At 47.3% G+C, this 26,226-nt stretch overlaps 2 protein-coding genes and 1 non-coding gene across 5 annotated transcripts; 1 reads left to right on the forward strand and 2 right to left on the reverse strand.

Annotated features, from left to right (window-relative positions):
• Positions 1 to 642: 642 nt before the first annotated feature.
• TRNAM-CAU lies at positions 643 to 715 on the reverse strand. The gene has a single exon. It is a non-coding gene; the product is annotated as a tRNA-Met (tRNA).
• A 2,373-nt stretch (positions 716 to 3,088) lies between these two features.
• Positions 3,089 to 12,908, forward strand: FAM83A (family with sequence similarity 83 member A). 2 transcript variants are annotated; one of them, XM_015283155.4, is made up of 4 exons: positions 3,089 to 3,615; positions 6,977 to 7,144; positions 8,354 to 8,478; positions 12,252 to 12,908. In XM_015283155.4, the coding sequence occupies exons 1-4, from the start codon at positions 3,091 to 3,093 to the stop codon at positions 12,796 to 12,798; spliced, it is 1,365 nt and encodes a 454-aa protein (XP_015138641.3). In that variant the 5' UTR covers positions 3,089 to 3,090; the 3' UTR covers positions 12,799 to 12,908. The 2 variants fall into 2 exon arrangements, with proteins under 2 accessions (XP_015138641.3, XP_046794247.1); XM_046938291.1 differs by lacking the exon at positions 12,252 to 12,908 and having other exon boundaries at positions 8,354 to 8,482.
• Positions 12,909 to 17,942: 5,034 nt separating this feature from the next.
• Positions 17,943 to 26,015, reverse strand: C2H8orf76 (chromosome 2 C8orf76 homolog). 2 transcript variants are annotated; one of them, XM_418455.6, is made up of 6 exons: positions 25,889 to 26,015; positions 25,666 to 25,761; positions 22,589 to 22,732; positions 21,302 to 21,813; positions 19,358 to 19,490; positions 17,943 to 18,274 (listed from the first exon to the last, which is right to left on the reverse strand). In XM_418455.6, exons 1-6 carry the CDS (start codon positions 26,000 to 26,002, stop codon positions 18,068 to 18,070), a joined length of 1,206 nt encoding a protein of 401 aa, XP_418455.2. In that variant the 5' UTR covers positions 26,003 to 26,015; the 3' UTR covers positions 17,943 to 18,067. The 2 variants fall into 2 exon arrangements, with proteins under 2 accessions (XP_418455.2, XP_004940077.2); XM_004940020.5 differs by lacking the exon at positions 22,589 to 22,732.
• Between the last annotated feature and the right edge of the window lie 211 nt (positions 26,016 to 26,226).

Here is a 26,226-nt window from a genome sequence, read left to right on the forward strand (position 1 = left end):
TCAGGATATTCTGTCACTCTGTAATGAATAATACATGCACGAGTAAAGCTGAGTGAAAAGGACAACGGTTGGTGCTGCAGGGCAGGGCAGGCCTGGGCAGTACGTGAGGCAGAGAGCAGCAGCCCCTTCCCCATCACGTCACACAAAGACCTAAGTGCACAGAGGCACCTATTTATCACGTTGGCCTCCACGCTTAGAAATCTTGGGATTTGCACATGATTCTTTCTATATTTAAAGAAATACCAATAACTTTTGGGTAGCAGCTTGGGCCATATGCGTACACAGGTATGGCTTGTAAAGATGTCAGCAGTGTGCATAGGACAGAAGGTTTGCATGGGGCTCAGCCGAGCCCAGCCACAACTGGGTGCAGTCGGCAGCAGCTGCGGTCCCTCTGGTCAGTCTGCACGGCCCGCTGCGGGTTGGGGCTGCTGCAGGAAACTCCTCTGAGCTCCCAGTAAACAACCTGTACTTCCTTTACTCCCAGATGCCGAGATAAGCTTAGATTCTGAAAAAATAACACTCCGCCAAAGCATATTGACGGCCACGGCTCGACCCTGGCACGCCTCGCCGCGGACAGCAGCGCGGTCGGAACCGGGATAGCGTTGAACTAGCGTAAGAACTAAGAAAAGCATTGCCCGCCTTTGCCCCGTGTGAGGATCGAACTCACGACCTTCAGATTATGAGACTGACGCGCTACCTACTGCGCTAACGAGGCGGCTGGAAGCAGATCTCCTCGACTAATACTCGAGCTTGGACTGGCTGTGAGACGCTGCGGAGAGTCCCGGTGCTCTCGCGTCCTTGTCTCTGTTGCCAAGGGCACAATAGCCACTTCTGCCCGCAGTACGGTTAAAAGAGGGCGGGAGGAATGGCTCGGCCCTCCCCGCGGCTGCCGGAACGGGCTCTGTGCCGCAGTGCCCTATGGCGGCTGCGTGGGGCCTCACAGTGGCTGTGTGGGACCTTGTGGTGACCATACAGCACCCCACTGTGACTGTGCGTGGGGCTGTGGAGACAGCATGGCACTTCGTGGTGACGGTGTGAGGCACCGAGGTGACAGCGTGGGAGCCTGTGGTGGCCACGTGTGTCATCGGTGTGGCAGCGTGGGGCCACAAGGTCACAGTGTGGGACCCTGTGGTGGCCATGCCTGTCCTCAGTGTGACAGTGTAGGGCCTCAAGGCGGCCGTGAGGTGACTGTACGGGGCCCCAGCTGTGTGGTCCCCAAAGTGACCAAGAAGGATCCCATGTGGTGATGGTGTGGGCCTTGAGGTGGCCACGCAAGGACCTCAGGACATCGGGATGGCCATGAGGGACCCTTTGGTGACCATACTGGACCCCACGGTGACCGTGAGGAGCCCGAGGTGGCAGTGCAGGCACAGCTGGGGCTGGACGGCAGGCAGGGCCCGTGGTGGCCCTGCAGGGCCCGGGGAGGCCCTGATTGGTGTTGACAGGGCGCGATCTCTCACGTCACATTAATTAGGCGGCATCCTTTTCAACATAATTGCGCAGAGCAGGTCACTAGATAATTAATGACTTTTTGCTGCGTCTGACAGCTGTGGGCGGATGTCGGGGTGGGGGGAGGGCAGGGGACAGTTCCTAAAGTCACATCACGAGCTGTGCCACCCGGACACCACCTCTCCGTCCCCGAGGTGTGTGTTCCCTGCCCCAGAGATCTGCGTGTGAAATTGGAACCACTTCACGCTCCTCTCTGTTTTTATATGGATGCTTGTGTCGTGCTGGCGTATAATTATTTTCTTTTTTTTTTTCCATAAGGCATCTGAAAATAGACCGTGGGGACACAGACACAGAATCCGGGAAGCTACCGTGGAAAAACAGGCCTCTGACGAGCCCTGAGGACACCCGTGCTCCCGAGCATGCTGGTAAGAGGGACAGCACTCCTTCCAGCTCAGAGGTGCCCTGAGCAGCCCTTCCCCTGTACGAGGCCAGGCAGCAACTGCTCCACCCTGCTCTGCCTACGGCCCCCTCCGGAGCCACGGCACCTTGAAGCAGCGTGGAGCAGAGCGATGGCGAACCCAACCTGTGTGATAAAAGTGTGTCACACGTGCCTCTGCGTAAAAGCATGCACGCAAGTATTTATGGAACACCTGGGGCACGGTGCCTGCACACCCTGCCTCGCCACGCCCTGCGCAGTCATACCAGTCCGCCTGGCTCCCAGAGGCGCTGCCTCTCACCCCACTGCGAACCCCTGTCCTGCTAATGACAGCAGCTGGGCCACCACGGTGACAACGTGACTCCAGAGCTGCAGCCTTAAAAAAAAAAAAAAGAGGAAACCAAACAGTGCTAAATGTGCACAATCAAATGATGAGTGTTTGTATTTCTGATGCTTTGAGGCCAGCTCACAACCCTCCCTCCACATAATGCTCAGGATGTTTGGGAAGGGGTGTTTTTCTTTTAATAGGACAGCATAGTCACAAAGCTTTAAAGAAATAAATGAGTGAATCGTCCATGGTAATAGCAACATACTGCGAACGGGGCACAGTGACAAATTTCAGGTTTATTTTTAAGCCTGTCTGGCAGCATGTAGGTACAGACAGTAGTCCGTAACCCCTTCTGCTGTTCTGAAGTTATGGACGCAGCTCATGTCTTTGTCCCAGTTAAAGTTTTTGCTCCGTAGCAAATGCTATGGGAGGACAGAGAAGCCTCAAGCTGTTTTGAAGATTGTGCAATGATACTTAGGAGCCTACCTGCTTTTGCTTGAATACTTTCCTCGCTTGCATTTCACAGGATGCTCCGAGAGGGGAAATACAGCCAAATCAAACAGCCCTGGTAATTGGACGCGAGTCCCTCGGATTCCCTTGGGGTGAGGTGGGTGCCTTGCAGATAAGCAATCTAATCAGCTTTGTACTTGTGTCCCATCTGGAAACAGATTGTTGCTGGAGTACACCACCACCTGAGTACTAAGCTTGGGTTGTTTTTTGAAGATAATTGTACCGACAGAATCAGGGAGTGTGAATTGGCCGGAGGTAATAAGATCTCTTTATTTTTATTCCGAGTTAATTCGTTCAGTCAAGGCGATTTTACGCCAGGATGCAGACTCCCAACACGACGGGCGATTGCGTCGCCTGCGCCACGCATATGCATGGTGCCTACTCTGCAGATCGGCTGCTGAGACACAGAGCCATGAGCCACCCCAGACACATGGGCAAGATAAAGAAGCGGCTGGAGGACATCAAGAACCAGTCCCTGAAGTCGACAAAAGCAGATTTCAGCCACAACGAAAGCATCAGATTGGCCACGGACGCTTTCCTGGACGGTGGGACAGACTCGTACCTGCAGACTTTAAGCAAAGAGGGAGAGGTGGATTTCCTCTCCTCGGTGGAAGCTCGCTACATCAAGGAGAACGCCCGGGAGTCCTACTATGCACAGGAATCCCCCACGGATGGGGCGGCCGCACAAAGGCAGAACGATGGCGGCTCCCTGCCTTCGGGGACGTACTTCCCCACCATTTCCGACAGCAGCGAGCCCGCTCTGCTGCACACATGGATTACAGCGGAGAAGCCCTATTTAAAGGAAAAGTCCACGGCCACTGTGTACTTCCAGACCGAGAAGAACAGCAACATCAGAGACATCATACGCCGGTACATCAACAAGACCACGCAGGTATGGAGAGAAAGTTCGTGTGCCTCTGCATGTATTTGTCTTCCTGCCCTCAGAAAGGTTGGGTAGAGGCGGTGTGTGATTAGAGCCAGCCTCGTGCATTACCATGTAGCTTTGCTCTAGAAAGAGCCCACTACTGAACAAATGCATCGCTGTCACTGCCTCAGTGCTGTGACATGGGCTGTGGCCATGATGGAGGACTGGCCCGTAGCACCCCAGTGCCGGGCTGCAGGAGCCCTGCACAGCACCGTCCTGGCAGGAATGAAAATCAAGCTGAAGCAAGCTCTGAATAAACAGTGGCCGTTGTAAGGGATTGGTGGGAGGTGTGGGTGGACAGAGCTCCTTGAAAAGGGGGCACGTGTGTGCCAGGAGATGCCCCCCAGGGAATGGACCCATTCAGAAGGCATCCCATCCCCAGTACTTTATCAGTGCCTCTAGAACGTCACAGAGCCTCCATACAGAGCCTCAGAGCCTCGCTCAGAGCGTGGGAGAGGTGCAGGGGAAGTCTGATACAGGCAAGTTACAGGGACATGGAGAGGTGCCTGTCACAGGTCGGGTGTCCATGAGTGGAAAATCAGAGGCCAAACAGCTGAAGGGGGAAAAAACCTTTGGTGGTGTGTTCTGGAGGTATTGTGGCAGCTCAGCTCAGTTTTCAGGGGAAAATATTTGGCCCTTCAGATCTCTCCTTATCACTGTCAAGGGATTTTGCCCGTGTAAACTCAAAGTTCCATTGGCAGCCTCACAGATGAATGGTCAGAAACAAACTCTTTGTGACTGCTGTATTAGAAAGGAAATGCAGGGGCTCTTGAGCCTTCAGCAGCCTCAATGAAATCCCCAGGGGGGATGTAAGGGTCAGAGCACTGGGCCACGTTGGATGCAGGGAGCGATTTAGTTGCATTTCTTTCTGTATGGCAGAGTACTGGCCACATCCTCAGCCTTAGGTGAGGAGCGAGAGGCCTTGCCCGAGAGCTGGGAACACAGCTGCTTTCCCAGGGAAATGGTGCTCTTTGCTTACTTCTTGGAAACTGTGTTTCTAGGGATTGTGATCGCACACCCATAGCTTTTAGGTAAGCAAAATGTTATTCTTTTCCTAAAACTTTAGTCTCAAATTTCTGCTGGCTGGAGAAAGGCAAGACCATCCATATACCCAGGTGGAAAGGGAGGTTTGTGGGTCCTGCTCTCCAGCATAGCTGTGGAGCCCTCTAGAGTCAGAGCCATTGGAGCTGGGACTAGTAATGCTGAAGGCACTAACAGAGAAAAAAGTCTTATCTCAAGAGGAGAAAAATTCTAGGGGAAAAATGGGAAATGCAGTATTCATCCATGGTTCAAATGGGCTGCTGGCAGTGGGCAATGCTTTCTGAGTACACTTTTTCAGTGATGGGAATTGTTAGTGTGTGATAAGGGGACATGACAGATATGATAGTACTTAAGGTATCCACTAACAGCATAAATAATAGAATAAGGAATATATTTGTGGATGACATCAAACTGTGGAGGACTGGAGAGCAGAGAGTACTATAATCCTAATAGAGTGCTATCATCAGTTGGACTATGAACGATTGGATTAGTTTATCTTTGATGTCTTTTCCAACCTTAATGATTGTATGAGACTGTAACCCTAACATCCTTGTGAGACACAAACTGTAAAGTGAAATTCAGGCAAAAGAAATGAGGAGTAATGCCAGGAAGAGAGAAGAGCCAAGTGCAGAAACACAAATAGAGAACAACTGGTGAAGAAGCAGCATGTGCGTGTGGTCTGGAGCTACAGTGAGGCTGAGTGTGAGACAGCAGTTCTGTGCTGTGTCCAAAGGCAAGCGCAGTCCAAAGTGTGCTAACCAAGTGTGAACATAAGGTGTTGGACAGCACTGGGCAGTTACCTGGCACTGGCAGGGACCTTTCTGAAGCGCTGTGCTCTGGCAGCAGAATGAAGCTGTGGGATCCTCGCTGCTCCCCAAATGATGTGGCTTTGTTGGTCTTGTGGGATTTATATATGGGGGTGGAAAGGCAATAAGCTTGCTGTAAGATTGAGTCAAAGTTGAAAGAAATTAGTGGGGCAGATCTGCAGAAATACTGTGAAAACTGTTTTCATTGACTGTATTTTATTGAACATGATACCCTGTGAGGGCAACTATGAGGGGTTCCCTCTTCAGTCAGTACCTCCTGGAGGTAAGGAGGGTACAGCTGCACTGAGCTGCCCTAGCAGAGACCTCTTTCTGTGGACAACAGCAGAGAGGATGGTGAGACCCCAGTGCTGAGCCTTTTGGCTGTGTCATGAGCTTGGTTTTACAGCACATTTATGGCTCCTTCAACCACACGCTGCCTGGAGGCTGTGAATTCAAGCAGCTGGAGGGTCTTTAATGGCCAGTCCATGCTGCTCCAAGGCTTTTACACATGCTCCTGCTGCTTGTGACTTTGGAAACGTGGATGTATGTTTAAATTGAAACAATTAGCTCATAAATTATTGTGAAAGTTGGATGTAAAAAGAAATAAACATGGAGCTGTTGCAGTCTGTCAGCCCACTACCAACTGCAGGGAGCAGATTTAAGAACAGGACTGCTCCAGACGTAAGTTGTAACAGGGAAAGCGTCGTTCAGTACTTGCTAAATGCATGTGACTTACGAAAGCCACTTGGCAAGAGCTGCGGTCTCTTATTTTAGCTACATCCTTATTATTCTCTGATTAGTGCTTTAATATCCTTCCTAGTGCTGAAATCTCACCTACAATTTCCTGGTTCACATTATGTTTGGTGATGAAAAGAACTTAACTGAAGTGCGTACACTGCATGTTATGTTGGATTTACGTGAACAATAAAACAGTGAAGCAACGTGTCTCATTGATTCAGTGATGCAAGGGAGAAACAGAATAAATATCCACGTGTATCTTCCAAAGTTGGCATTTGTTGGAGTTTAAAAACAAACAACAACAAAAAAAAAAACCACCAAGGCTCCAGGGAGACCTCATTGTGGCCTTCCACTACTTGAGGGGAGCACATAAACAGGAGGGGGTATGGCTGTTTATGAGGGTGGATAGTGATAGGATAAGAGGGAATGGTTTTAAACTGAGACAGGGGAGGTTTAAGTTGGATATTAGGAAGAAGTTTTTCACCCAGAGGGTGGTGACGCACTGGAACAGGTTGCCCAAGGAGGTTGTGGATGCCCCATCCCTGGAGGCATTCAAGGCCAGGCTGGATGTGGCTCTGGGCAGCCTGGTCTGGTGGTTGGTGACCCTGCACATAGCAGGGGGGTTGAAACTTGATCATTCTGGTCCTTTTCAACCCAGGCCATTCTATGATTCTATGAAATACCCACTGCATTTCAGGCAGCCATGACTTACATCAACTAATGCTTTCTGCATTTTCCCCTAGGTGCTGGCTATCGTGATGGATGTATTCACCGACACTGAGATCCTTTGTGACCTCCTGGAGGCAGCCAACAAGCGCATGGTGTTTGTCTACCTGCTGCTGGACCATGGCAATATAAATCTCTTCTCAGAGATGTGCGACAAGCTGCAGATTGCTGAGGATCTCTTCAAGGTACTGTGGCTCTCGGATTCTTTAGTCTCTGTGGTAGAAGCACAGTTAAGGTAGGGTCATTGCTAACATCCCTAACATGTAATTAAAACAGAGAAGGAGACTTCCACAGGTACTGTAATCTAATTATCCTCTAAAAATGCCTACACTTTTCCATGCATTTTTGAGGAAGTTAAGGCATTTCCATTAGACTGGATGTCCATTAGATGACCATTAGACCCTAAGAGAGGTGGTCTGGTAGCCATAGGTGGTGGGAAGCCTGAGCTGCACACAAAACCCTGCACATGAAAATCCACAGTGGCCAGAAAGACTGAACTGGGTGCTCTCAGTTGGGCTGCGAGGGCCGAGTTCTGCTGGCATCTCCTGGCTCATTTGACTGCTGCTCTTGATCCTCAGCCTCAGTGTTTTAATTCAATTCTATGGGTGTTTGCATGAAATGTGATAAAATTACACTGTTAAGGCTTTGGTTTAAGAGTAAAGCCTCACATTTAGCTGTCTGCTAGCTTAGTCCAACTTCATCCCTGCTGGAGGAAATTGACCTTAAAATTAACCATCCCTGGAGGTGTTCAAGAACCACGGAGATGTGGCACTGAGGGACATGGTTAGTGGGCATGGTAGGGGTGGACTGATGGTTGGATTAGGAGCTCTTAGTGGTCTTTCCAACCATAGAAATGATTCTATGAATTGATGCCATGGGCCAAATACACCTTCAGCTCCATTCACACGTACTTAGATTTGATATGACGTTGATGGCTTGTCTGGGCTTCGCCAGCCACTCAGTTGCCTGTACTAATTAGAAGAGGAAAGGTTTTGCCCTGCTGTATTATGCCATTGATGTATCAGTGTAAAACAAGAGGGACTGAATCTAGAGCTGAGATGTCAGCAGAGGTGACAGACTGTTCTTGGCTACAGACACATCTCTAGTATTCATTTGACTAGGGGGAGCAGCCATATTGTCATAGGCTGCAGCTCCTCTGTGCAAATTTTCATGTATGTTTATTTGCCCATTGAAAAATTAGCCCTGAAAACTTGGCTGGGCTTCCATCATGCCCAAGCCTTTAAATATAACAATGGAGTCCATAAAGAAACTGTAACAGGAATGGGGCAAGTGTTAAAGGCAAAGAGGACTTTTCCTTCTGATTTTTAGTTCAAACAAAGGAACAAACAAATACGTAATTCACTCTGTTCAAATAATTCTTTTTTCTTTACCAGAATATCTCAGTCCGCAGTGTTACTGGAGAGGTGTACTGTGCCAAATCAGGCAGGAAATTTTCAGGACAAATACAAGAAAAGTTTCTTATCTCTGACTGGAGATACGTTCTCTCTGGATCCTACAGGTGAGATACGCCATTGCAGTTGTTTTTTCTTTTCTTTTTTCTTTTTTTTGCAAGTTGTTAAGATGATTTCAGGCATGGGATGTAGCATCTCAACAACTGGGCTTTTAATTAAGGTCTACAATCCTCAGGTCAGGGAATTTCATGAGACTCTGAGTTTGCATCAAATAAATAAAGTTCCTAAGCCTCGTGGCTACGTAGATAAGCATCACAAATGACTGAGGTGTATCCTAGAAACTCAGATACAAAAAAGACAAGAGAAAAAATTACAGATGTGATTATTTAATTAAAAGGATGAGACTGTTTTCCTTAATCCAGGTTTGTGATTTGGAGACTTAATTGCTTCGATAAAACAGTGCCAGCAGGAGGATTATGTAACTATAAGAACAAAGGTAAATGTGAACGCGTGGGGACAGCGAAGGCTGTAAGAGCTCAGCTGTCTCTGGAGGCAGGCACCCATTCTTTCATTCACTTTCCAAATGAACTGTCAGGCCAGGAGTGGACGATCCACGTTGTTGGCTTTTTGTTTGATTTATTGGACTCTGTGGCTTAATTGTTCTTCAGTTTTGTTTTAATTTCTCATCAAATCTGTTTAGAAATGAAAAAACAGAGTTCTGTGGTGAATAGAAGATGTGTGGGAGAAGAGGGACTGAGCAAGACATCTTTTCTCTAGCCAAGAAGGTCCCTTTTGGTTTTTATATCCTATAAAAAAGAGAGAGAGGATAAAAGAAAAACCTTTCAAGTCTGCAGGGCAGTCACTCCTCTCATTCTCTACTGCTGCTGCTTTGTTTTCTAAATTCAAGAGCCTTGTCAAAGTTATCCTACATTATCCATTATTTCCTATGCAGCAAGCAAGCAGAGGTAATGGTGAGGAACAAATCTATATGCTATTTGACTTCATCATGCTCAATTTGTGGATTCATACAGCTTATAAGCGGCAATCAATACATGGCATTTCTGTAGGCTTCTGGCTCTCACTCCATTCATCTGAAAGTTTTATTATCACCAAATCTGACCCACCAACCTCTGCAGGTGTGAACAATAAGGATCTTAAAAAAGAGTAAAACAGACTCTTCCGCGATGTATTTGTTGGAAATTTGAGTAGATCTCAAAACTAACACAAAATACCTTAAAACAAATACCTTTAGAACAAAGGGAAATAGCTTCAAGCTCAGGGAGGGTAGATTTAGGTTAGATGTAAGGAGAAAATCTTTTACAGTGAGGGTGGTGAGGTACTGGAACAGGTTGCCCAGTGCTGTGGTTGATGCCCCGTCCCTGGAGCCTTTCAAGGTAAGGCTGGATCAGGCCTTGGGCAACCTGATCTAGCTGTGGTGTCCCTGTTCATTGCAGGGCAGTTGGACTAGGTGGCCCTCAGAAGTCCCTTCCAACTCTAAGGATTCTATGATCTATGAGTCTATGAAAACTCATAGAACTGTATATTCCGCTTAAGTGCTATGCCCTGCATGACAGCAGGCTGAGGGAATAAAATAGCCCTTCGGTACCCAGTGCTCTGCAAGGGACCAGGGCTTGCTGCTTCCAGAGGATCTGGGAACAAAATGTGTTGGCCTCATAGACAACAAGTCTGGTAATCAGAGGAAAAGGAACCACCACTGAGCCTATGGGATCTCCTGCTCCAGAGCAGTGTTTAAAAACACATTAAAAAGCCGTTGCTTCAGTCATGTGGGTACGTTTGGTTCTGCCAAGAACCAAGAAGCTCCTGAATAAGCTGTCCCTCTCCCCTCAGGCAGAAAGCACCAGAGCTGGAAGCAGTGCACGTCCACATGCAGTTATCTAACATCATGTAGTCTCACTGTGTGCATTTACTGTGGTTTTTTTCTTGTTCGGAATCTCCTTAACAGTTTGATGGAGGACAGGGGGAGATTCTGAGAGTGCTTCTTTGCGAGTAAAGGCAATGCCGCACAACGCAGCAGTTGTTGCCAGACAGCAGGGAGGTGGATTGCTGGGCAGCTTACCTCAACTCTCAAGGCTTCAGGTGTTTAGAATGATTTGCCTAAAGTGGATGAGCAGTACCCGCATTTTAGTATCTTGCTGTGTATTGTCATGCTCAGGCATAAAATGTGTAGTCTGTATGTCACGACAGAGAGCTGGGGCTCTTCAGCCTGGAGAAGAGAAGGCTCTGGCAGCCTTCCAGTACTTGGAGGGGGCCTACAGGATAGCTCGAGAGGGACTTTTTATAAGGGCAGGAAGCAACAGGACAATGGGAAATGGTTTTAAACCAGAAGAGAGTAGATAGACTAGATATTAAGAAGAAATTCTTTACTGTGAGGGTGGTGAGACACTGGAACAGGTTGCCCAGTGAGATTGTGGATGCCTCTTCCTTGGAATCATTCAAGGCCAGGCTGGATGGGGCTGTGAGCAACCTGGTCTAGAGGGAGGTGTCCTACCTATAGCAGGGGGCTGGAACGAAATGATCTTAAAGGTCCCTTCCAACCCAAACCATTCTGTGATTCTATGAATTGTCCAAGTAGTGATTACTTCATTCCTCCCATTGCTCCTGAATTAACAGTATAGAAACAATGTATGTCCCAAACCTAACCCTCTTTAAGAATGCCCCAAACCAGAAGATGCAGACTGTGTCTGAGTGTCAGCTGAGGCTGTCAGCCCTTCTGAGTTTCACAGGAGTTTTGTCAAAACATGCCAACAACAGGATGTGAGGTGCACACACCTACAGCCAAATCTGGCTGTCAGTAATGCTTCTGCAAATCCAGTGTAGCTAATAAAGTCCCACAGGAATAAGTGGGACATGTTTTTTTTTTGACACTGAGTAACCTGGGGTTCAAACTTAGTGCTGCTCTACAGCCTCTGCTGCACAACGTGAGCCCCACTCCGCTCAGGGAGTAATTACATTTTGTTTTATTGATGATGCTGTGGCACAAGGCAGTCTGCACAGCCCAATCAAGCCAGCTTGTGGTTTGGAAAAAGAGCACAAATGTATGTTTGCGGAGTGGATTAGGGCAGCGTGTAAAAGAAAAATCATTTACAGGCCGTGGAGTGTTCTGAGGTGTGTCTCTGGATCCCAGGCTAAAAACTGTTGTGGTGTTTATCCTTCACAGCAAAGTAGGTGGGTTTTTTTAATTATTATTATGATTAATACTAATTTTGTAAAGGCTGTAGAAATATTTTTCATTTCATTCTACCTATAGTGAAGGAAATGAGCACTTGTCCAACTTGTCAATGCAGGCGTGGTGGCTTGCGCTGTGGGGGCGGGATGCCACAGGAAGGTTGGGTTTCTGTGTGCTTCTCCTGACCAGTGCAGGCAAAGGCACAGCACAGTGCAAACAAAGGACAGTTGTTTTTCATTAGTTTTCCTCACGTCAGTTCTGAGTGGGTGAGATTTACAAATGAGCATGTTGTTCTGCAGGAAAGATACAATTTATGTGTTTGCAGACAAGACGTGATAAGACCTTAATTCAAGCACTGCGTGAGGAAGGGTGGTTCCTAAATAGGGGTCTAAACTCAGACTGTGGAACAGACACCCAAACACGAAGCATCTGACATTTAGCGCTGGCATGGCTGCAGGTCTTGGTTTCCACCACTCCCTTTAGGAGGCTGTAAAACTTTACAGAGGGTTTCTTGAAGGTTTTAGTGGCAGCTGCAATAACAAGGTTTGATCCAAAAGTCAAAGAGAGAGCACTGATGTGAAATGACCTGAAATTCAGCCGGGACAGCATCTCCATCCTGTGTTTGGACCAGTACCACCTCAGTGGAGACCTCCCATTCCCAATGGCTAACCCTTACCATGTCTCTCCTTCCAGCTTCACATGGTTATGTGGCCAGGTTCACCGCAACCTCCTCTCCAAGTTCACTGGTCAAGTTGTAGAGCTGTTTGATGAGGAGTTCCGCCACCTCTATGCGCTGTCCAAGCCAGTGAGGGGACCCAAGTCTCCACCACGCACCATGCCCTTCCTCTTCAGCCAGAGCTGGGCCCTGCCACGCAGCCTCCCTGACAGTGACGAGGGAAGTGCTAACACTCTTTCAGACCCCTTGAGCAGCCTCTCAACTGGAAGCAACCATCAGGCCAAGCAAACCCCAAGAACTCTCATATTCAGCAGCAATTTCACCCCCCAGTCACCTCTGCATCGAGTTAATTCCTTCCACAGTTTTGTCTCATTCACACCATCCCCAGCACAGCAGACCATCCAGGCTAACTTCTATCAGCCGCACTACGTGGCTGATAGCTCCACAGCTCTTTATAACAACATGAACATTTACCGACCTGTAAGGGTTAGACAAGAGGAACCAAACAGGACAGGCTTAAGCTCACCCTGGAGATGCCTCCATAAAGGTAACCTGTTTGCATAATCACCACCTTGCTTTGAGTTGCAAGTAAACGTAGTGAGGACCTGTTTAGCAATCGCTTGTACACTGACGACTACAGAAATTCTGCATAATACAAAATAAGGATGATTTCAGGTCTCTTGTTTCGTTTTGGTGCGTATGGATGCTTCGTTTCCCTAATTAAAAAGCCACCTGCTATCATGAAAATGCTGGCTGCATCACAATCCCAGTAAGAACAAACCTAACAATGCTGCTCACGGTGCAACATTGCTGCTGCCAAGCACCTGCCCGTGGTACCACTTTTGTGTATCAATAGATTGAGGTGGTTTTCATGTGGCCAGGCACCTGAAAGCAGGCTAAGTCAGTTTCTTACTCTGCACTTCATGCAGTTGCGTAAGGAGCTAATTCAGGAGGGCGAAGGCTGCTATTTACGTGCCAGACTGACATGCTGCTAGCAGCAGCAGTCTACCTTCACTCCGTCATCACAGCTTAGTCTCGACGTAGGAGGACTCCTTTAGGGCTGACAGGGAAACAGAGTTCCCACCTTCACGCTGTCCCTGATGCAGTCTGCTTGAGGTGTGCAACAAGGATGTCTGTTTGCAGGGTTTGTTTGAACAGGCCTGCGGGCTGTGAACTGGACGGAGACCAACAGCTCAGGGCACAGAGGACATCCTGCAGCCACCCTACGCTCAGTTTCACTCATTAGCAACATGGGTGCGTTCCAGCACGCTTTGTTCAAAACCTCCAGTCCCACCAGCTCAGAGCAGTTTTCCTCACTGCAGAGCAGCTGTGCAGATTCAGACTGGAAAATGAAGCCAAGGAAGGAAGCAAAGTCCTGCTAGCAACACATCTTTCCAGTAATGAGTTCCAATTCATGTGAAAGTACACAGATCTTGGAAGTCCTCTCAGCGGTCATTTGACAGAACATTAAGTTAGAGATAAAGGGGAAATAAATGAGTGCCTTGAATAGAAGGGTGTTAGAGGGGTTCAGCAGCTTGAACCAGAATGCCTGCAAACCTGAGAAACGTTTGATCAGATAACCTATGATAATGAAGGAAGCTGGTGTAAGCACAAAGCAACAAATAGTGAGAGAATTCATGAAATACAAAGGATTTCCATCCATGTCCCAAAGCCACTCGATACACACAATTTACTGATGTATTGGCACTCCATTGTTTTTTAAATCTGCTTTCCTCCATCTTTCATCTGTCTCCAACAAAAGCCAGAAACCCAAACACGTTTGCTCATCTGACACACCTCGCTGGCGTGTCCCCTGTTCAGTAAGGCTAAGGAATTAAGTTGCATTCTTTTCCTGTGGATGATGAAAATGGCACGTAGCAGCAAAATTCTAAGTGAGGAGTTTCTCACCTTTGCAAGAATCATAGAATGAGAATGCCCTGGGTTGAAAAGGACCACAGTGAGCATCGAGTTTCAACCGCCCTGCTATGTGCAGGGTCGCCAACCAATAGACCAGGCTGCCCAATGCCACATCCAGCCTGGCCTTGGATGCCTCCAGGGATGGGGCATCCACAACCTCCTTGGGCAGAAATATACCAGTAACGTTTACAGAACACAGTAAAAGGTAAAAGATGGATGCACGCTGCACGAGCATGTGAACATTTTTACCCGTGGTATCAGATTTTGGAGACCAAAGTAACACCGAACCCTTGCATATCATTGTAAATGTCTGTACATAACATTTTTTGATTCTTTGGGAAGAAGGGAAGTTTTCATTCCTATGAAAATTCTATTGAATTGTCTAAATATGACAATGAAATATGGTAAATAAAAGAGAAGACTTTCATTAAAATGCCCTTGAGAATTATTTTGTTGCTTCATCTTCTCTTCACTTGTGCACCTTACTATCCTTGTTTCCAAAATCACTTCCATCAAGCCAGAGCACAGTTGATAAGGAATTGCATTTCGTTCCTTTAGAAACCAACAGGAGCAGGAGGAAATGCGTGTCCCTGCTGCCTAACTGTGATTTTTCTTCTTAATTTGGTTCAGTCCCTTGATCCTGTTGGGGCCCAGCTGTGGGTGGCATGGAGGGCGGTGTGGGCTCACTGCCCTCTCACTCTGAGGCTTTCATTTCCTCCAGCCATAATCCATGAAATCCAAACAGGAGCCCTTCTCATCACTGGGCCCACACGATTTGCCCACAGAAGTCTCAGAGAGCGCAGCTAATGAGAAGTAGGTGAGGGACACACTAATAGCACTGATGGAGCATTGTGAGTTAAGAACCAATTTCAGCTCTGCATCAGGGATACAGATCACATTAATTCAGACGACAGCTGAACCCAAATGTCAAATGAATGGAATTTCAGTTCTGATGGAAAACAATCAAGAGTTTACCATTTCAGCGAGGAGTTATGCCAGAAATGCTCGCAGGCTCCCACAGGCTTGATTGCTCAGTGATGAAGGCAACGTGCGCTTACAGGCAGCTGCAGAAAGTACTTGTTGGGAAGGTCGGGGCTGGATGCTGACATCCCTCATCGGCCTGCTGCAAGGGAAGGGCTCGTACAAACACTGCTACTGCGCTGAGAGAGCGGCGTGAACCTCGCTAGTTCCAGCAGTAATGCCTTCCTTCACCTCAGAAGCAGGGAGCAGGATTCAAATGCTCAACAGCACAACACCTCGCGAGCCTGTGCTCACACACACTGATCCTTCCAGGGGCATCAGAACTGGGGTCAGAGGGTCCTGCCCAAGGGCCTGGATCACGAGCGAGCATCAAAATGACAAAGCCCAGCTGTGGTAACAGTTAACAGGTTCTTGCAGTTGGCAACGCTAAATTTGCAATGTAACCCAGTGTGGAGTACCAGTGCAAGTATTAATACCAATAAAATTAATACTGTAAGAGCCAAAACACGAAGAAAGCTGTTGTAGGCAGATGTAGAATTATGCGGAGCACTGAAGTGATGCTGAGGCATTCAGACACAAGATGGAAGCAAAGCAAAGCCCCTCTGAGATCAGAAGCAGAAAGCTGGGGTTGGAGGTGGCATGCTGAGAGTGAGGAGTGGGCCAGAAAAGGAGTGCAAGTAGCCAAGGTGAGAGAGAGCCAGCACAACGAGACCAAGGAATGTGCCACAGCCCAGCGCAATAAACATTGCTGACTTGGAACAGTAACTATGCAACGCATTCAGAGCAACATTCATGTTGTTTTCTTTGCAGTACTTAAAAAACAACATTTTTGCTTTATCACTGTTATTTGAGAAAACAGTGCCTGTTCTTAGGGAGCGCTGCTTGCATCTGTCCTGCCAGGTGCTGGGGAGTTCACTGCTGTGCTGCCAGTGCGGGACAGCCACACGTTCAGCAACCACGCACACCAAAGTCCCCACATGGCGCTGTCCGTGTCACTGTGTGTTTTGGACAGCTCAGTCATGAAACGACAGCATTTGGCAAGCATTTCACATGCTGCTATTTCCACCTTCTAAACAGTGGAGCCAAATCATCCGGTGAGCTCCCACAAAATCTCTCTACAAACCCGGGACCACAAAAGCTGTGTTCCAACATCGTAACTACGGAACCCAATTTGGAGCTGTGGGAAAGCAGATTATGTCCTTTCTTTGGAGCTGCTCATGACCATAAGTTTAAGAGGAAACTGGGAGAAGTCCCTGTTCCAGTAACTCAACTACTTTTGCTGATATGTTTGGCATTAAGCTTTTCGTGTTTGCCATGCCTTTGTTGTAAGACATCCTATTGTTGATGGCAATGTCACAATTAATTTACAGCCAATTAAGGACAGTCAGTACTGAAAACACGCAGGCAGGCTTGATGATAGCAGTTAACCCTGTGTGCATCCCAGGTGGGCTTCTCTGCCATCCCAGCACTGCTCAACTCAACGCACATACACAAAAATTTCCACCTAGCAAACACACCCATGACTAAAACGAATATTCTGTAATACATTATGAATTAATGCTTACCCACGTATCCTTGCCAAGACATCACCTTTCATAACAAGCTGACCAGGATGTGGTTTAATCGCATTAAGTCACCAAACTATCAAAGATAATTTGACATGGCTGAAGGCAATATTCCATTTTGTTGAAGAGATTTCACAGCCGGTTTAACAGGAGGATACACTATACCGAGTGTTAGCAACAGATGTCTTAATAAGCATCTTAAAGCTTTAAAATCCATCTTGAAGTTGCAGCTGCATCTAAAAGTTTGTACATGTACAGTGAACTACGTTTCCATTGTGAGTTACTAAAAGTTTCAGCACTCTTTAGTACTGCAGAACGAAACCCAAAGAGAACATGAGGAAAAGTCACGTGAAGAAAAGTCAATTACATCTGAGAGATTCCTACTTCTACACTATACACTATATGTTTACAAAAAGCCAGTAAGAATTTAAGCATCACAGTTTAACAGGATCAAATAGGGCAAGAGCACACTTTTGTCTCAGAAGTAAATTGTTTCAATCAAAAGGAAGAAGACATTTGCTGCCTTCTGCATGCCCAAAGCACGTAACATCAGTGCTTCAGAACACAAAGCAAAGTGGTGTCATTGTGAACCGAAAGCACAGCTAAGGATCTGTACGATGCAGGAACAACACTTCTGATTTTCACAGCAGAGGTTTTTCCTTCCTTGCAGGGTTTTACAAAGGATATGGTCTGACTGAACACTCTTCACTACACACAAACAACCCTGACAGCTTTGGCTTTCCACATGTAAGCACACTGAGGACCGGGCTATAGTGAGTTCTGTGCCTGCAAAAACATTCAGCCTAGAGGAAATCTCCTTCCACTCCTAAGTTAAACATTCACTATTTAGGTATCTTCCCAAAAAATGAAGTTATTCCTATTGACAACTTCACAGCATAAATGTATTTAAGATCCAGACATCCAGCTCTGAAAAGAAAATCACTGGGATGTCAATTAATCAAGAAATATCACAACTTTTAATTAAGAAAATGGCTAATTCTGTGGCTCCGAGTGCAACAACATAGAATTTGAAAGCAATACATTTTCTAACTGGACATCAGGAAGGAAGAGCTGCACTCCAGCAGCATCAGAGGCCCCAAAAAACCACTGGTGCTTCAAGAACACTGTGAGGTCTGTGATGGACAGCTACCCCTGCAAACTCCATTTTATACTGGATCTCTTATTATTTTGGATACAAACAAATCTGTGAACAACAACAACAACAAAAAAACTATGAGACAAGAAGACTTCAAATGCAGATTTACTTTCTTGAAATACATACTATAAGAAAACGTAAAAAAATACAACATGAACTTTTTGCATGCATCACTCCATAATCCTCTGAAGCCATGACAAGAAGTACAACAGCCCTACGTTGCCAGAGGTGGGATGTGCATATCTGAAGAGAACTGCCTGTCCAAGAGGCATAAATCATTTCGGAGTATATCAAACCATTTGATTTCAAATTCTGAGGCCGATGCAGTTACCAGTGATGACAGTGCTGAAGAGCCTATGCACTTTACCTCGCCCTGAAATTCCTCTTTTAGTTTTTCTGGTGTAAGATCTGCTCCCATCACCTGCAACCACAGTAGGAAACAAGTAATGTGACATTAATAACAGAACACAAGCACCATCTGCCATCTAGGAGGTGCTCCCAAATCACAATCAAGTTGTCTGCCTGCGGCACTGTGCCATAAATGTGGAAAATTGAGAGCCCAAACTTCACAGCTGCACAGCCCCTCCCAGCATCTGGTACAACTGTACGAAGGGAGTTCTGCCCTCTGAACAGCGGCACATGCCCCACTGCCAGCTCTGTGTTCAGTGCCCGCCTCCCAGGAGCACCAGCAGCGATCTCCCACTGAGGCGGGGGGTGTCAGAATCCGGGAAGCAAGGAAAGCAGCTCCTTGTCAGCAGCCCTTTGGAAACCAGGGATAGTCTGCATGCTGCTGCCCTCTCATGGATGAAAGCCCACAGCATCGCTTGCCAACTCGGCAAGGACTTGGCTTTTATTAACTGAAACCTGACTATGCTGACAGCGAAGTTAAACATTTTTTGGCTTCCTTTTGTTCTTTTAAATAGACACTGGAAATGTTTAAGCCCTATGAATAAAAAGCCATACAATATTATTCTCCTCCTCTGTGGTTCTTTTAAGTTGGAACCCATTACATCAAATGGAACAAAGAAACAATGTAAGAGGAGCTTTTTCTGAAAATTTGCTGAAAGAACGAAGACTTGAATAATCCAGTAGCCCTCAGTGACATCTCCATTTGCATTTCATACTTGTGATTCATTCTGTGGCATCTAAAGTGGCAGAGATAAAACTTGCTTCCCAGGAAATGCACAGCAATGATGCATCTGCAAATACGAGTCCAGCGAGAAACCTAACAACCGTGAGCATTCCTGCAAGGAGAATTTCAGCAGAACAGAGATACACCTGCATGACATAAGCCAGCGCAACGCAGCTATCACAGTCAGTCCCAGATAATGCAATCCTAAGACATCGCCCTGGCTAATGTACCTTGCTTCCTGGCACGGTTAATTAGCCCAGGGGAGCGTCAGGCACCCAGTCCGGGAAGCATGAACCGGCCCACGTACCCACCTCAGGACCTGGTGTGGAGCTGCCTACGTGGTGTGAACACACACAGAGAACACCCCCTTACCTTCGTCACCTGCAGCAAGGAGTTTTCATTTAAACCAAACTGTGCCACTTTGTCATCAATTTCTTTCTGACATTTTATGTTATTCTCGAGAGCAAAGGATGCCTGTTGTAGCTGAGTAAGCTGAAGTAAAAGCCTGGAATGAAAAAAAGCAGTCAGAAAGAGTACAACTGGCACAAGAATAACTAAAACCAACTACAAGGTAATACTTTAAAACAGCTCTTCTTGACTTTTCCAGCTGAGAAAACTGAATACATCTGTATCGATCCTTTAAGGTCATTCTGTGTGCACACAATGACTGAAGAAATACAGAGAAGAACTTCTGAACAAGGAAATGCCAAGTATCTCTGGTGCCTCTACACAACCATTTTCCCCCCAATGCAGTCACCACACAACTGAGCATTAGCAGTGGTGTATCAAATATCCCTCATCCTTATTAAGGCCTAAGGAGACAGCAGTGCATTGCTGCATGCAGCAGCGACCGACTCTGCAACCTGAAAAGAGAGAAATTTGGTTTTGTTTTGACAAACACCAAATATCATCCTCACACAGGTTCGTGTGGGAGTATTTTCTAAAACCTTTCACTGCTCTTAAGTTGAAGGCAGAGTCCCAGAAGTTGAGGAGTCGATTATTTACACTGCTCTGAAACAGGCACTCATTCGCTGAATAAAGCAAGACTAACATCCCTTTTCCAGGTGCAGTTTACCCATACAGCACTCTCATCTCACTTAAACCCAGCAGAGCTGAACACACCAGATAAGCTAACATGTAACCACGTGATGGGAGGTTCACCCTTAGAGACCTGCATATGCCAATATAGAATCATAGAATGGCCTGGGTTGAAAAGGACCACAATGAGCATCGAGTTTCAACCCCCTGCTATGTGCAGGGTCACCAACCACCAGACCAGGCTGCCCAGAGCCACATCCAGTCTGGATACAAAGCACACCACCACCGTGCACAGTCAAGCAAGGAAATCCCAGAACTGCCTCCATTGTTTCAGTGCGTATGGTTCAGCACTGAGACCAGAAGCATAAATTATTTTAATATGAACGTAGCTTAATATTAGATACCAGTACTCAATCTGTTAACTTCTCCCAGGCAGCAAATAAAGTCACTTGCTTCCAAAGTACAGATAAAAACTGTCTTTCTGTTTCCCAAACGTTGCCCGCAGAGGGAAGTTATAAGGTCTTCTCTGTAAACATGTTCAGAAGTTCATAAAACTGCACTAAGCACGTTCAGTGACTGACACATTATAGAAAGGCAAGGGGAAAAAACATGACTATTTTAACAAGAAACATTTCCTAATTATCTCTTTGAAATATTATATTTAGGAGATTTTTGTTGTGCGCAAGAATTTTAGGAAGAGTGGGAATAAAGGGAAAGAGTACTTTAATGTAGCCCTGTCAATCAGCTGTCACGGAGTTCATTTTTCAACCTCATCCATTATGCAAATTGGTGTATTATTAAAATAATACATTTTCGCTCTAGCATGAGGCTTCAGGCAAACAAGCCAGGTGGCACTCGCAGAAGGAAGACGGGCTCGCTTCCCTTTGGGGGACTTCAGCTGCTGTATCTTTAATACCAAAGCAGGAACAGCCATGCTCGAACAGGAGCATTTGGGAGAGAACAAACTCTTTCGTATATAATTATTTGAAAGGAATAATAATAATGGGATCATTTAAAAAATGCTTTACTTCTCAACAACTCGTGACGCCGGCTTTGTCTTTCCACCCAAATGTCAGTTGCTCACAGCTACCATGTTGGTGAGTTTCACTTCTTACATCTCAAGTATGAGAGGGTTCCTTCTAGGTACGTGTTACCAATGCTGGAACAAATCTTTAAATCAGAGGTGTAAACTGAGAATGTTAAGGCTGGGGAATAACATGCTTAAAATTGTTCTGGACTGGGAGAAGCTCACATTATTCTAAGGATGTGTTTTGTTACCTTGCTCTAACAAACGAGGCGCATGCCTTTACGCCAACATCCTTTGCCATGCCCGGCTCCCAGGACTCGCAGGCTGCCTGTTTCCCTTCAGCCTTCCTTCCAGCGTTGTCTGAAGTGCAGAGCATTTCTGTTACAGCTTGGCTGCTGCTGCAGGTTGCTGCACTCTCGCTCTTTCTTTCTGCAGCAGGGCTGGACCGGGGGCCTTCCCTCCGGCAGTCTGATCTGTGAGGCTGGAAATTAATCTCTCCTCCAGCTGCCATTTTGAAACTACCATCGCTAACCTCTTCGGACTGATTTAGGTTTGTTTCTGGAATGCATAATGGAGACAAGCTCTGCAAAAGGTCCGTATAATCTTCAGCAAGTGACTTCCAGTACCAAGGGTTGAAGGGATGTAGGCAGATCAGCTGCTGCAGACACACGATCTTTTTTTCTACGTTTTCCAGATCCCGATAAATGGCAAACTGCAGGTTGAGAGCAGTTGTTAAGTGATCCGTGTTCGTAGCACCGCTTCTCTGAAAACAACAGAAGAAAAAGATTATAACAGGAGCAGAAAAACGGAACCGTCCTTCAGAGCTTAAGAAAATATCTCCCTGGGTAATGACAGACAAATATCCCTAAAGGTAGATTTTACTACTGTTCTCTTAATTTTAAATGATACAACACGATACAGATCATGCAAGATCAAGCAGACAGTGCTCCCTTCAGTGGCCTCATCCCAGTTTGAAAGACGAGAAGCCCGTGAACGCTGTTGTTTGCTTATTTGCATTACTGCTTATGTTATACAGTTGTCCCTCTTTGTAATATGAACACCTTTTATACACAATGAGCAGCAGCGGTAAAATGGCAGATTTCAGAGCCTCCGGACATCTTCTTTTATGGGAAAAACTCCATTTGTGGTTAGTTACTCTTCTTGATGGCAGTTTGGCAGCAAGTACATGGAAATAAAAGGAAGTGTTGAACCGTCGCTTTTATAGTGGAAAGATTTAAGCATTCATTTATCCCCTTTCTTATAATTCCTATTACATTACATTAATTCTGCCTGGCAGAGCATGGTATTTAGTCCCTTCCAGGACTACCAGCTCCCTGCACAGGGAACTCATTGTGGTACAGGGTGTTCTGATTTCTAAAGAGTGATTATATCTGCAGTGACAGTTACCCTCTGTTTACCAAATACTCTGAGCACTGAACATCCTGAAGGATTAAACACACACAGATTATTTTTGCAGAAAATGGGCTGTATAAAAGAACTACTGGCAATATTTTTTACGTTCAAAGGATGTGATTTACCATTCTTTCTGCAATATCCAGAGCTTCCTTGTGCCTTCCTAGTTGAGACAAACAGCGAGCCTGGCCCTCCTGGACGTCCCGCCTCATGGCAATGTTACTGGGAGGCAAGCGCTGTAAGCAGTTTGAGTATTCACACAGAGCTTTCTAGTAGCATCAATAAAAAGAAAAGACAAGCAAAGCAGTGAGAGATTTTCATTTAAAAGCAATCCCAAGACCAATTTTTCTTTATCCCAACTCAGCTAGCACCTATTGCCAGCAGCACACAAAGGCCCCGGCACTGCACGGCCAGGCCAAGAGCCCAGCTCCAAGCTGCCCCAGCCTGGATGGCAATGAGCAGCCCCAATCCTAATTAATGCTTCAGCCCTGTAAGGATTCCCAGGGCATCTCTCCACCTCTCCCCCACACCAGGCCTGATGCAGGAGGGACTGTATGAGCTCACTCACAGGCCCGGGCCAAACATGAAATAAGGCACCTTTATCCAAGCTAAACCAAGGATCAGAGCACTCATCCTGAATTTGGGAGACCTCACTTAAAACCCATGCACTCCTCGGTGAGCAAAACAAGAGGTGAGAACAAGGAAGTCTGGCCCTCAGCCCATCTGAATAAGCAGCCGGTCGGAGGAGACCGCAAGGAAAGTGAGTCTCCATCATTCCTGGAATATAAATTCCTCACAAGGTCGTTCAAATTTGCATGAAATAATTAAATATTAATTGGGCCCAGGAAAAAGACAAGAATGAGCAATATGCTGTATCTTAATGCTCAGGGCACTCACCAAGACTCCAATTAACATTTAAATACATTACATTAAGTATTCAGAGATGCTAAGACTGGAATCTTCGTTCCTTCCCCGCTGTGTGAGAGCTCAGACCAAAAGACCAAAGAGCAGAACACCCTCAAAATGAAAATTCAGGTATTCCTTGCGAACTTAGAATCACAGAATAGCTCAGGTTGGAAAAGATCTTAAAGATCATCAAGTCCAACCACGACCTAACCATAGTACCCTAAGTCTAACAACCCTCTGCTAAATCACGTCCCTGAGCACCACATCCAAATGGTTTTTAAACACATCCAGGGATGGTGACTCAACCACCTCCCTGGGGAGCCTATTCCAATGCTTAACAACCCTTTCTGTAAAGAAGTGTTTCCTGATAGCCAATCTAAACTTACCCTGGTGCAACGTGAGGCCATTTCCCATCGTCACAAGTGAGAAGAGACCAACCCCGCTCTCGCTGTAAGCACCTTTCAGATATTAGAAGAGAACGATAAGGTCTCCCCTCAGCCTCCTTTTCCCCAGACAACTTGATCAGTTCTAACAAAAAGAGCCTCTAGGCAATATACCCTAAGTAGCTCCTGGCATAATAGCCAAAGTATGTCTCTTTCCCTGCTAAGCTCACATTTTTCTCAAGCAAAGTGAGAGTTCCCCTCTGCCCAGAGAGACCAGACGAGGGCTGCAGGACTCCTCTGCTTGCCCTGCTATGCAATGAAGGGGTATGACCCTGGCAGACTTGGCATTATAAATCCCAAGCAGATTCTGCAGTCAGCTCTGTCCTAAAAATGAGCGTGGCTCAGATCACTGCTGTCCTTGGCATTTCCCATCCAGTAACTTAGGCTGACATCAAAAATTTTCAGTGAGTGAAGAGATTCCCAGTTTCTTATTTCTAAGGCCAGCATTCTCAAATCTGTCACTCTCCTCCCTGGTCCTGGCTCTGCCACAGAGACCCAAGAACACTTGACACCAGACACTGCCAACATGAATCAGCACGACAGAAGCAATGGACACTCTGTTCTCTGTGTCAGTTCTTCGGGGAAGGGAATCAGTGCGCACGGCAGGGAGCAAACCTCCCTTCAGAAGGGTCAGCAGCCAGAGCAGGGCGCCTGATGCAGCCTCAGGCGTTTCTCTCTCTGCACACTTCTGTGAATTCCTTCAGGGCATCCTTCATTTGAGACTGGAAAATGTCTCTCAGGAATAGACAAGGTGACAACAGCACGGGAATAACGTTAAAAAGCAGAATCGAAACCAGATCCACTAATGCAATGGGTAGGGCAAGAAGAGTGCAGTCAGATGCTGGCTTGGTGGCTTTGAAATCAAGGAGCGTGCAATGCAAACCATAGCCTGGAACAAGAACCTATAAGGGCAGAAACACGGACAGAAGAAGCTGATTTTCACCAGAAAACAAATCTGGGAGAACAAAAGACAGGGTCCTGGAACCAGGACAATAGAGGCAGGAGATCATCAGTGATTAGTAATGAAGTTAAGGAAGCAGCAGTAAGGAGAGGGTCTGGGAGCCCAGCAGGCAGGAACTTAAATGGGGAACATAAAAGCACCTCAGAAGCATAACCAGCCACCCAGAGACAACGGAGGGGCAGGACAGCTAATGACACACAAGCCAACTGTCAGGAGACTGACAGCTGCAGCCAGCTGTAAGCTGACAGCCAGGGGGAGCTCTGAGAAAGGCGAAGAGCAGCCAGGGATGTGACAGCCTTTGTGGGACACGGCACTATCCCACGAGTGGATAAATCCACACGCTGAACTATGGCTGACCAGGATTTCAATGATTGCCAACAGCAACTCTGACCACTGCTGAACCACTCTGATGTACAGCTTTGGTATGAATTGGCTCCAAGTGAAAAACACCATTTCTGCTGAGCTGCGCGGTTTATATCAGCGTCACACTGACAATGGGGAAAGGAGATGACATCTGGCTGAGAAAGCTTGCCAAAATGCAGTTAACTGTTACAGTTTGGACACATCTTAACTAGCTCGGTGGTTCCTGCTCAGATCATGCTTTCAGTCAGGTGGATGTGGTGGTTTTGATGCAAAGTGCCATCAAGTTGGATTTCTCTACCACAGGACCTGGCATCTCCAGGGCACAGAGCATCCAGAGGAGGACTACGAAGATGGTGAAGGGTCTGGAGGACAAGACATACCTCCATGTGAGGTAGTGGCTGAGGTCTCTGGGTGTGCTCAGCCCAGAGCAGAGGAGCTGAAGGGAGGCCTCATGGCAGACGCACAGATATATTCACCGAACACGTGAGGAATACAGGCCCTGAAGTTACACTCCAGCCACCGAGAATACCTCAAACTCCCGTTCCCTGTAGGCCAGGTCAGCCCGGAACTTATGGGCCGTCAGTACTTCGGCGTCCTCCTCGCTGCTCGTCTCACCGCAGAACCACTGCAGGCACAAACAAACCCGTACAAAGCATCTGTAACCCCAGAGCCGCCGCACACGAGGCGCTCCCGGGAGCTCTCTCAGCCCCAGCCCCGCAGCCCCGGCCTCCCGCCCCGCCCCGGCTCCTCACCCGGGGCTCGCAGCGCTTGGCGCTGTAGGGCACCCCGGCGCCGCCGCCCGCTCCCCGCTCCCTGCTCTGGGAGAACACGGCCTCCTCGAACTCCCAGCCCAGCGGCAGCTCCATCCCGTCCTAGAGCGGCTCTCCGCCGGCCGCGGGCCGGCAGCGCGCCCCCTGCCGGGCCGGGAGGCGCCGTGAGGGAGCAGCCCGAGGGCGGCGGGCGGCGCGGCTGCGAGGCCAGCGAGTTGGGGGTGCGGTGGGCTAGAGGGGAGGCGGCGGCCATCTTGGGAAGGCGGTGCGACGTGCTGAGGCGTGGCGGGGTGGGCGGGAGACGCGCTGCTTTGCCCTTG

This window comes from Gallus gallus, chromosome 2 (genome assembly GCF_016699485.2).
Source record: "Gallus gallus isolate bGalGal1 chromosome 2, bGalGal1.mat.broiler.GRCg7b, whole genome shotgun sequence".
Taxonomy (NCBI): Eukaryota; Metazoa; Chordata; class Aves; order Galliformes; family Phasianidae; genus Gallus; species Gallus gallus.

What these genes read in the sequence shown, in the direction of transcription:
- FAM83A (XM_015283155.4), top strand. Translation starts at nt 3,091, where the DNA reads ATGCATGGTGCCTACTCTGCAGATCGGCTGCTGAGACACAGAGCCATG. An exon ending in ACATCAACAAGACCACGCAG is followed by an intron (nt 3,616 to 6,976) that starts GTATGGAGAGAA and finishes ATTTTCCCCTAG; the next exon opens with GTGCTGGCTATCGTGATGGA. An exon ending in TTGCTGAGGATCTCTTCAAG is followed by an intron (nt 7,145 to 8,353) that starts GTACTGTGGCTC and finishes TTTCTTTACCAG; the next exon opens with AATATCTCAGTCCGCAGTGT.
- C2H8orf76 (XM_418455.6), bottom strand. Translation starts at nt 26,002, where the DNA reads ATGGAGCTGCCGCTGGGCTGGGAGTTCGAGGAGGCCGTGTTCTCCCAG. An exon ending in ACAGGGAACGGGAGTTTGAG is followed by an intron (nt 22,733 to 25,665) that starts GTATTCTCGGTG and finishes TGATGCTACTAG; the next exon opens with AAAGCTCTGTGTGAATACTC. An exon ending in CCTTGCTGCAGGTGACGAAG is followed by an intron (nt 18,275 to 19,357) that starts GTAAGGGGGTGT and finishes CTGTGGTTGCAG; the next exon opens with GTGATGGGAGCAGATCTTAC.